Raw genomic sequence first — 11,374 nt, 5'->3', positions numbered from 1 at the left:
ATATATAAAATTCATTTTTTAGATTATAATAAAATCTCTAAATTTGCCTTTTCAATCATTTGGCTCTCTTTGCCCGTGCACAAAACTCCTCTTTCTTCCTCTGTAACTTCGGTTGCAGCTCGACAAAGGCATGCATTTCCTTACGCGCAAAAGCTTCACCTCAACTTGAACCCGAAATATTATGCTTTTCACGAAAGCTGCTCTACAAGATTAGGTCGGAGATGGTTCTCCACTCTACGCACCAAGCCGCGTCCTCGCCTTCTCTCTTCCATCTTTGCGGCTCACTTGTACCTTTCTCACATGTAAGTCCCCTCTTCTCCTTCACTCAAATGAGCATGCCAGAGTTGCTTCGACGCTGACTCCAATTCTTCACAAACTTGAAGCCTCTACTTTCCTTCTTTCTCTCTTCTTCTTGCCTTGCTTGCGGCGTCGTTCCTCTTCACACAAGCACTCATCCCCTCGTCGAAGCTGAAGGAATGCTCTGCCTCCTCTCCTTCACTTACGGCTAGGGCACAGGCTTCCTTCTCACTTGTAAATCTTCCTCTTCTCCTTTACCACTGATTCTTCTCCTTCGTTGCTTCTATCTCTCATTTCGATTCGTCTCACTGCTTCTCTCTTGTTCGCCTTTAAATGCCAACGAGAGGACACTTGCTCGTTTAATTTCCCCCAAACAACACAGCTCCTCCAAATGACACTCCTAACAGTAAATTATTATTATTTTTATTTATTTATTTATTTTTAACCGATTATTACACCTTTTTTGTGATAAGAGTGGTAGTGTAGGGAGCACGGAAATAATAGTTTCTATGGGTAGTTTTTTTATTATGATGCAAATTGTTGACTTGCCTTTGTGGGCAAGGTTGGAATTTTTTTAGCGTAATTTAATGCATGTATCCTGTTTAATGAATTCACATATTTGTTTAACAATAAGATGTTTATTGAATGGTTTATCCGAGTCGGATATAATTTTCTTTGGGCAAAAATTGTGATGGTTTCAGGCAAACAATGCAAATGTTGTAGAATTGATTCTATTAACCAAGTGGAGATACACAACAGATGTATTTTTGAATTATGAGGGTTTTGACAAGTAATGAGAATATGGTGGAAATCATTAAAATGTGATGATTATAAACCAAATGGATATAACTAGCTGGCCCCCTCTTTACTCCTTATGCCTTGCTCTGCTCTTTTGTGAGCTCATCTTTTCATATATGAAGTAAGAAATGCTCTTCTTAAAATGGAAATGAGGTCCTTCGAATTTATTTAGGTTATAGCCTTTCCCTCATGGAATCAATTTCTCCACAAGTCCCACTTGGTCTGCCTACCTCAATCCCTTCCTGTAGTGGGTACTCCATGGATGCCTTCCGCACAACTATTGTATTCTATCCCTCAGATCTCGTCCCATTTCTATCCTTATTACTGGTGTTAGCAGAACTATAATTCAATACCTTGTTGTTGATTAATAGCTTCTAGATTAAAGTTTTTTGGGCTTCTCTCTGTGAATGCTAATGATTAGTGAACAATTTATTCGGATGGCAACATTTTTGTTCGACTTTATTTTGTGAATATTTATTTCTCTTTTTCTTTAGCAGTTTTTCCTCTGTAGTTGTTTGTTGTGCTTTGTGGGTTCACAATCTTGCTTCCTTTTCCATGTCAAGAATCTGAGATGAAATCTTTTGTTATAGGCCTTCTACTACATGTCTCACCAGTCACATTCAATATCTCTATTAGATGACGCAGACAAACAAATTAGAGAAAAGGCTTGCATCGAACAATTGAAGAAATTAAAAGAAGCTCGGAAAAGTTATTACGAAGAGTTAGTTGATTGTGTCAGACAATGTACCTGGTAATGCTACTGCTTATCAACATTATTCTCACACTTGGATTGAACAATTATTTTTTTACTTTTGGTCTTTGATTACAAAAATAGTTTTTTTCTCCTCTGGCCTCCTTTTTTTTCTCTTATTTGTTTGTTGTTTCAGAAGTATGAGTAAATATCAGAACTGCTCTCTAGACTTTTTGTGTTTTTTTTTAATCCTTGAAATTTCAGTGTTCAGTTTAATCCCTACACATTATAGATGAATCGGTTTGATCATTCCATCAGCTTTACTATTTGTTTTGGATTAATATAAGGGGGGAATATTTTCATGAGAACATTTAGAGCTCTTTTGGGTCAATAATTTTTCTTTGAGCGTGAAATATATTTCTATATAATTCTATATTTATGTTGTTAGTGTTTATTATCTTTTGTTTTTTATTTTTTTATTTTTTATTTATTTTGCTGTGTTGAAATTATATATAATTAAAGATATAATTTTATAACATTTTTTAGTATGATTAAAACTTCACATAAGCAACCATCATACGTCTTAAAAAAGGCTTTAAAAATGAAATGAAATGCTATTTTATTCACAATAAAAAGTACAGAACATATTTTATCACAAACAAAAGCTTTATTTTATATAAAAAAAATCATAGAGGATATCCGTAGTTATTATCCGACCTAGCAGTTAGGAATTACCAAGTTGGATACGAATGGTTAAATAGTGGAATTAATCTAATTGTAGTTTCTATCACTAACAAATAAGTTATCCAGATTTTGAGTCGAGCTTGCTCCTGGATCCCGCATCAATATATGCACATATGCAGAACACCCAAATACTCTTAAATGAGATATATATACTGTTTTTTCAGGTAAGCCTTCCTCCAAAGGTATTGATGGACTACGGTTGATCGGATAAACTGCAGTGTTTGTTGATTTAGCCCAAAACTGTCTTGGCAAGTTTGCATGCACTATTATGCTCTTAGCACGTTCTGTGATTGTTTTATTCATGCGCTCAGCCACACCATTCTGTTATGGTTGCCTTGGGACAGTTAACTCGTGCTTGACCCTCTCTGTAGCATAGAAATTTCTGAACTTCTGATCACAATACTCGCCTCCATTATCTGATATGAGACATTTCAGCTTCAAGCCTGTCTCATTTTTTATCATTGTCTTCCACTTCTTAAAGACATCAAATACATTAGATTTTTTGCTTTAAAAAACAAACTCATATCTTTCTCATGTGATCATCAATGAACTTGACAAAATAGTGAGAACCTTCAATAGACTGAATTGGAGCAGGACCCCATATGTCAGTATGCACTAACTCCAGTTTCTTTGATTTTACCACTGACCCGCTCTTCAAAAAAGAAACTTTCTTTTGCTTGCAATATATACGTAATTCATAGAAATCCAGATCAACTAATTTCAAACCCTGAAGTTTATTTTTTGAAAGTAAGGACTTCATACCTTTCTTGCATATATGGCCAAACCTACGGTGTCACAGATCTGGATCTACCCTGGTTCCAGCCACATCAATGAAATAACCATTTCATCAATCAAATAAAAAGTGTCTTCAATGTTGCCCTGATTCATCACTAATGCCCCCTAGACACTTTCTACGAATCACCTGTGAAAGTTGTCACGAGTCCTGACTTTGCCAGCTGGCTCACAGAGATGATATTTCTCTTCAAACTAAGAACATGTCTAGCTTCAGTATACTTCCAGACTGCTTCATTTGACATTCAGTTATCAACATCACCATTTCCTATTATACTGCAGTTCTTGTTATCTCTCAAATAAATATTCTCTAGATCACTCTGAGTGTAGTTTTTAAATATCTATTTATTCGTAAAAGCATGAAAGAAGACACCTAAATCTAGTATCCAGGATGCAGTACTAACTAGGGATAATACCGGGGAGTTACTTTGGATTTCGCCAGTGGAGACATTGATAGAGTAACTACTTTCCTTTCATCCACCATCAGTTTTCCTTTTGCAGTTCTTCTTGAAATACCTCTTCTTACCACAGTTCTAACATTCTCCTTTGCTTGACTTGGGCTTTCCCTTCTTAGACTTGTATCTGTTTCTACTTGTATTCTTACCCAGATTCCTTATCATGTTATCAACATTTAACGTAGAACCTGGAGATTCACCATTTGTAGCTTTTATGCAAACTTCTTCATTCAGCATCAGACCCACGATATTATCGAAGTTCAACTTTGAAGTCCCTGAAGAATTACTCATTGTCGCTACCAAACCATCCAAGTTGTCCGACAATGAAGATGATATCACATGTGCTCTGACCTCTTCAACAAACTTGATCTCCACATAACACAACTTACTCATCACAGTATTAAAGTTATTAAGATGCTCTGCCCTAAACTATCCTTCACCATCTTCATATTAAATAATTTCTTAATCAAAAGTTTTTTATTGGAAGTAGAAGGTTTTCCATACATCTTGGTCAGTGCCGCCATGAGATCTATCATAGTTTTCTCATTCACAATATTGAACGCAACAGATGAGAAAATTGATAATTTGATTAAACCTAGTGTCGTTCGATCCAACATTTCCCATTCATAGACTCAAGCTTCCTTGCGATTCCTTGTAGTTATAAATATAGTTTTTTTCTGATACAACAAATCCTCCTCCTGCATCTTCTAGAAAATGAAGTTCGTCCCATTGAACTCTCCACTTTGAACTTTGCTTCTTTGTTCATTGCTCCCATTCTGATCGAATCCCGCTCTGATACAAGTTTGATAGGAAATTCCAAACAACAATTCCCAAACTTTGCCTGGTTTAGGATCGACTAAAAACTAAACCACACCGCGGAATAACAGGATGATACCAATTCGAGAAAACTGAAATAAAATTAAGTTGTAAGAACAATCAAAGCAACCAGAAAAGCATGCAAGAATTATACATGGAAAAACCTGAGAACGAGCAAACCACAGAGTCACACCACAAAAAAATTTATTATGTAAATAAGATAGTTTTACAGAGAATTCACACAAGTTTCCTCTTTACACACAAGAAAACTTACAGGATTCGCGCTTCAATTCTTTCTTGCTTCGATCCGACATGAAAAACACGCCAAAATCCCATAAATCCTCCTCTTTGACCTTTCACTTATTCACAAGGATCTTGTCAAAGAAACTTGTGCAGGAACCATCACTATCGTTGCTCAAAATTGGCCTTAAACTGAAAATACGAGCTAACTTCTCTGAGCGCTTTGGCTCCTAGGCGCCCAAAGCCTAGATTGTGCCCAACACATTGGGCGCTTGAGCACCGGCTTCTTTGTTTGTGCACCAGTATGGGGGCGCTTAAGCACCCCGCTTCTTGGTTTGTACCCAACAAGGTGGGCGCTTGAGCGCCCAAGCCCGCGCTTAGGCGCCAGGTGCTCGGTCTAGAGCTTGGACATTTGGTTTTTTGGCTCCACAAAAGTAACACAAATAAATTAAGTGCCACCAACAAAATAAAATTAGTTCAACTGAAAAGTAAAACAGTTATGAATCGGAATGTTTCCACCATTAAAACGTCTTAAGGCTATTAAGGTTGTTCACTGTGCCGATGATGTTGTTGGAAGAAACAATATAACTAACAAACGTTCTACTAAATTTGTCTTTTCCGATTCCTTTTGAAACCATGAACCATTAGTAGCAGTTAGGCTATTTTCTATTTTTGCTTCTTTGTTATTCATTTTTATGAATATTCAGGTGATAATTTGGCTTTCTCTTGACATGCAAAGAACCATCTTGAGGTTACGAAGAAAGGAGATTAGAGTCTTATAACTTGATTCAACTGATTTACCATATTTACTTGTTTTGTTGGCAATTTTCCCTAATGGTGTTGCTTAACTTTATTGTTTAGATCAATTATCTATGATAAAGATAATTCATTTGTTGTATTGGTGTTATTATTTCTCAACATGGCATAAGGCTGTTCTCACTAGCTGGTTTTACCAATTTTCTTTTCTTAGGTATCGAATTTCTCTTTTTTCTCGGTGGAAGCAAAGGGGAATGTATGCAACTTGCATGTGGGTCGTGGAAATGCTTTTGGTTCTCAGCAATAGTGGATCAATCTTTCTTTGTGTTCCAGAATTTTACATAGAATCACTGGTACAGAATAGTTCGCATGCATTTTTTCTTATTGTTTCACTTTTTATTTAGTTTCTATATTCCTTTTTATACTGTTTTTTAGTTCCTTCTTTAGAATTGAAGGTGGAGAATTTTAGCCTATGCTTTTGTTTGTACAGAGTGGTAAGCGTTGAGAGAAGAATGGAGTCTTGAATTAGACTATTTCTTCATTTTTTTTTTCATAGCAAACATTAACGTTCTCTTTTTATCCAAAAGGGTCTCACATTATTCAGCTTTCCATGCTTGCTTGACATTCAACTCTTCTGTTTTTGATAAAAATGCTGAATAACATTTGCAGGTTGATTGCTTTCATGCACTGAGAAAGAGTGATCCTCCATATGTTTCTCCTGGAATTTTTATCAAGCAAGGTCTCACTTCTTTCGTAAGTCTAAAAAATTTTTTTTTTTTTCATAATTGTACCTTTAGTTGCTCTAACATAGCTTGTAACGCATGACTTTGATGTAGAATGATATCATTTCATGCTTTTTTTTTTGGGTTGGTTGAATATACTAATAGTTTACAACCCTTGACATGGATTTTCTTAGAAATCTTAAATGGATGATTGCCGCTTAATAGACTCACATTGATTGTCCTATACTCCTTTGGATGTATGCAATGCTAGGCTTCCATTACCTTAAATTTCAGGTTTCATTATTTATTTTGTTTTTTTTTTTAAATAACGGTTGTGCTTCTGGTTGGAATTTGCTTTTCATTATTTATATCATTTGCTTCGTTCAATTGAAGTCTCTCTGAAAGGTAAGCCATCTGATTGTGATCTCTCTTCGTATCTCTCGTAATTCACATTTGCTGATCTCCCATGGAAGCTGTTTTAATTGTAGATTTTTGGCTTCCAACAATTTTCCTATATTTTTTGTCACACTCTGTGTCTAAGAGATGCTTCAAATAATTGACAATTAATAGATTTCTTTCTTTTAGAAACTACTAGTTATCATGATTATCATATTTTATTATCGTATCATAATTGTTAAATTGATAGTTTGATCCGCATCTGTATTTTCAGCTACATTATTGACTTGATATTGTTTGTTCCATTTCTAGATTACCTTTGTTGTCAAACACTTCAATGATCCACGGATATTGAGTGCTGATGTAAAAGACCTTCTGCTTCAATCCATATCGGTGTTAGTACAGTGCAACGACTACATGCTTGCCTTTGAGTCTAACAAAGAAGCTGTGACTAGTATGCCAAGAGCATTGCTTTTAGCTTTTGATAGCAGATCTTGGATTCCTGTAACAAATATACTTCTTCGGCTGTGTAAGGGTTCTGGATTTGGTTCCTCAAAGCATGCGGGGTCATCATCTTCAGTTCTTTTCCAGGCAAGTAGGAGTTGATAGTGTACTTTTTTGACTAGTCTTTGTTTTCATTGTCTTATTTGTTGATTTGTTTTGATTTCATTGTTTCTTGAAGGTGTTGCTTCGAGAGATATGTGTCTGTGATGAAGTATTATTTTTCTCATTCCTCAATCGACTTTTCAACACCCTTAGTTGGACTATGACAGAATTTTCTGTTTCGATTCGGGAGATGCAAGAAAGCTATCAGGTTTTTTTTTTTTTTTTTCTGCATCTATTTTCTGAAGCAGTCCCTTGGTAAAAGTCTAAGCTTGAGAGCAGTAGGTTTCCCAACTTTGTTTAGCCGCTGCCATGTATTCTAACATTAAGGCTGGTGATTTAGCTAAAATTTACCTTTAGGTTTATATTTTTTGTCGCAAGCAACAACTCCCTTATATGGTCCCAAAAACCCTACTGCTCCCTTATGGTTTACAAATTTGTTTTCTTACATTTCACAGAAATATTTCAATCAATTAGGGTCCGATGTATATGTACATAAATGCTTTCAACCCATAGATGTAAGTTGCAATTAATTCACAAAATCCATACTTCTTCTATGCCTTTCAATGCTTTTATTTCAAATATTGGAAATGTGGACACTCGGGGACGATGGGTTGGGAACTCAGAGGAACTCAGAAGGAATTTCACTCTTTCACTCTTTTTTTTTTTTTACCTTGATAAACATGGTATTTTTTTTTGCGATTGTTTCTTTTCCGGTTTGTTCATAGCTATCAGGATGCCACTTTTAAGTTTACTTTGCAGTTTACCCGTCACTCCTATTTTTTCTCATTTATTTTGTGCATGAATTTATTCTTTTCCAGATTGGAGACTTGCAGCAGAGAAAATGCACCGTAGTTTTTGAACTCTCTTGCAATCTTGTGAGAGTGTTGGAGTTCTATACCAGGGAAATTCCTCAAGCATTTATTCAAGGACCTGATATGAATCTTAGAAGGCTAACGGAGTTGATCATTTTTATCTTGAACTATATGATTTCAGTTGCAGATACCGAATTTTTTGACAAGTATGTTTCATCTCTTTCATTTTCTGCAATCAATCTTTTTTTTTTTTCCCTGAATTTTGACTTAAAAGAGTTCTGACCAGTGGTTTTAAATAGCATATTAAGGGTGGGCAGTTGCAGCTGTCTGAAAAAATAGCTGTGAAGCTGCTGTCTGAAAAGGCAGCTTCTGTCACAAAGGAGTATTTTTGTTTGGAAAATGCAGTTGTAAATCTGCTATTCTGTAGTTGTTTGTCAACAAAAGACAGAAATACTCTTATGTGCAGTTGTATGAGTAACGGTTTTTGAAGCCAACTTAACATTTGATAGGAATTGAGGCTAAGCAGAATATTGCAAGGCTTAATGCAAATAGCTGGCATAAGACTACCAGCGGTGAAAAGCTGGAGCATGTTTTTGTGGCCGTAACTGCATTTTTAGCAATTCAATTTCCGTCGTGGTTTTTTTTGTACCATATGAGATCATTGGCCTATAACATGGCCAACAGCCTATAACATGATTTAATGGCTTGTGTGCTTATACTCCTTTTGTTTATCACTGATGTGCTGTTTGATTGTTTTTTTGTAATCCAGCTCTCTTAGACGACCTGGTCAATATCACGAGAAGACAAGTCGGTCTATGATAATGGCTCCTCTTGTTGGGATTATCCTAAATCTAATGGATGCAACAACAAAGTCAAAACATGGAGAGACGATTGATATTATTGAAGTCTTTGCAAGCATGGACTGCCCTCTAACAGTACATTGTGGATTCCAGTACCTGCTTAGTTATAATTGGGTTAGTTCTAATTTTTGGCCTTGGCAGATTTGGAAGTTTTAATTGGCTTTCGTGAATCTTCTAATTGTTGTGCTTTTTTGCTAGAATTGAAGTTGTTTTTATTGCACATCCGATCCCATAGGATGGGTTTCAAATCTATTGGATTTATTTTGAGATTAGTGGAGTATATTTTGAGATGCTTCCTTGGAAATGTTTATGAGAAATGTGTAGTGATAGAGGTAGTCGCTGTAATGTCTTACTTAACGCTGTTTTGTTCCAGGGAAACGTGCTGAGAGGGGAAGCCTCTCTTGCTAAACTAGCACAGCTTAAGGAGTTCGCCAATTACTTAAGGAGCAGAATAGTGGCATTGGAAGGAGCTGTTGAGATGGCCATCAAAGCTGATGAAAATGAAGATGATAGCGGCTGTTGCATCTGCTATGCGGGTTTTTGAGCCTCATGTCGCCCCCTCCCGCCACTTTTCCTGCCTTGGCTGTATCACCAGGCACCTGCTGAATAGCCAGAGGTGCTTCTTTTGCAATGCGACGGTCACAAAGGTGGTTAAGATTGGCCAGAAAGCTAATCAGATTTCAGGAGATTAATTGTTTGATTCTCTGTTCTGCTCAAAGATTGCAATTATGGCTCTGGCAATTGATTTTGTTTGCGCTATGCTATGCGGGGGAGCTATACCTTTAGTTTTCTTCTTTTTTTTTTCCCTTGAAAATTAGGATTTTACCAACATAGTGGCTGCTGAGGTAGAGGATTAGTGGCTTCCGCCAAGTATAGTGTGTATAATTTGATGTAAATGATATGTATGAGAGAGCCCTACGGCTATGGTTAGTGAATGAAATGGGGAGGTGAATTTTGTAGGGCTTAGGCCATTTAATCTGTGTAAATTTGAGTTGTAAATTTAAGGAATTACGTCTCCCTCCCGTTTTCTCCATTTTTGTTTTTGTTTTTTTTTTGTTTTTTTTTTTTTTTATGTTGGAAATCAAAACCATTTGGTATCGTTAGAAATAAAATCTTTGGCTTTATTGGAACCTATGGAGCACCTTGCTTGATTCGTTTCAATTCAATATCTGATGTGTTTGAATGCGAGTATGTGCTGGAATGTGCAACTCATTGATTGAAAATAAAGTATATAATCTCAAAATGTGCATTTGAAGTGTGCAAATTACTTACAGAAAAAGAATATCATGAGGTAGGATGATAATATATTATATTTGACTTTTTTTTTTAGGGAATTATGTTGGACATTATTTAACATACTTTTGATTTGCAATTTTGCCTTGAAATCCTAAGCAGTATGGTATGCTCCGTAGTTTTGAATTTATGTTCTTCAAAATATTTATTTAAAATACTGTTGAAAAAAAGTGAAATTTAAATAATTAAAAATGTTTATTTGAACAAACCATATCGAATCAAACTTCAAACACAATATTTTCTTTAAAAAATTAACCAAATAACGTAGATTAATATGTTATCGGGGCCATAAGGATTAAGGAGGTGAGGATGAAGTTCCGTAAATTTGTTTTTTTCATATAACATAAACTTTGATAAAAAAAAAATAAATTATTATTTGAGATAGTAGCGAGATTGATCCTGTCTTATCTTCTCTGCACAACTGGCCATTCCTCCTGTCGCTGCTCTGCACTTCACGAGTTCACGCTTTCGCTCGACTCCTAATCCACAGTCCGATGGCCCTATACCGACTTCTCTTCCTCTCTTCCAACATCCAAGCTCTATCCTTCACTGCCAGCGCCGCCACGACCCGCCGCGACTCCACCTCCTCGCTACGGTTGAGAACAGGCAAATTCACCTTCTCTTCTCCGGCGAGGAGTGGAGGATGCGCTGCCATGTGTGATGCCATTTCCTTCTCTGCGGGAGATGACTTGCCGGAGAATTACGGATCGCAGTTCCCGTCCGCGGAACCTGGCGTGCGGAGGAGGGCCGGCGTGCTGCTTCATCCGACCTCGTTACGCGGATCGTACGGGATCGGAGATTTTGGGGACGAGGCCATTCGATTCTTGGACTGGCTCCACTCTACTGGCTGCTCTGTTTGGCAGGCATATCGTTTCTCACAGCACACATTATTTTATTTTATTTTATTTTATTTCATTGAAAATCTGGGGCTCATTTGGTTGCATGAATATGATAGCCTTTATCCTTTGGATGAATGTAGTCAGACATTGGAAAAATGTAAGTTGGGGCTTTTAACACAAAATCATTAGGAATGCATCACTTATATGTACATAACAAGACTTTCTGTATAAAAAAACATAGATGATTATATATATAT

At 36.4% G+C, this 11,374-nt stretch overlaps 2 protein-coding genes across 2 annotated transcripts in view; both read left to right on the top strand.

Moving 5' to 3' along the window:
* LOC110024992 (E3 ubiquitin-protein ligase RKP) overlaps window positions 1-10,051 on the top strand; it is a 14,658-nt gene extending 4,607 nt beyond the window's left edge. The window contains 9 exon segments of the mRNA XM_020725213.1: window positions 1,686-1,846; window positions 5,804-5,942; window positions 6,259-6,342; window positions 7,020-7,298; window positions 7,390-7,521; window positions 8,132-8,331; window positions 8,895-9,099; window positions 9,359-9,519; window positions 9,521-10,051. Of these exon segments, the coding sequence (XP_020580872.1) occupies window positions 1,686-1,846; window positions 5,804-5,942; window positions 6,259-6,342; window positions 7,020-7,298; window positions 7,390-7,521; window positions 8,132-8,331; window positions 8,895-9,099; window positions 9,359-9,519; window positions 9,521-9,677 (1,518 nt within the window). The 3' untranslated portion in view covers window positions 9,678-10,051.
* Window positions 10,052-10,655: 604 nt separating this feature from the next.
* LOC110024993 (4-alpha-glucanotransferase DPE1, chloroplastic/amyloplastic) overlaps window positions 10,656-11,374 on the top strand; it is a 21,668-nt gene continuing 20,949 nt past the window's right edge. Inside the window, exon 1 of the mRNA XM_020725214.1 lies at window positions 10,656-11,141. Within this exon, the coding sequence (XP_020580873.1) occupies window positions 10,773-11,141 (369 nt within the window). The 5' untranslated portion in view covers window positions 10,656-10,772. The remainder of the gene's footprint in view (window positions 11,142-11,374) is intronic.

This window comes from Phalaenopsis equestris, unplaced genomic scaffold (assembly GCF_001263595.1).
Source record: "Phalaenopsis equestris unplaced genomic scaffold, ASM126359v1 Scaffold000287, whole genome shotgun sequence".
In the NCBI taxonomy this organism is placed as follows: domain Eukaryota; kingdom Viridiplantae; phylum Streptophyta; class Magnoliopsida; order Asparagales; family Orchidaceae; genus Phalaenopsis; species Phalaenopsis equestris.
This window is presented reverse-complemented; position numbering and strand designations above follow the sequence as displayed.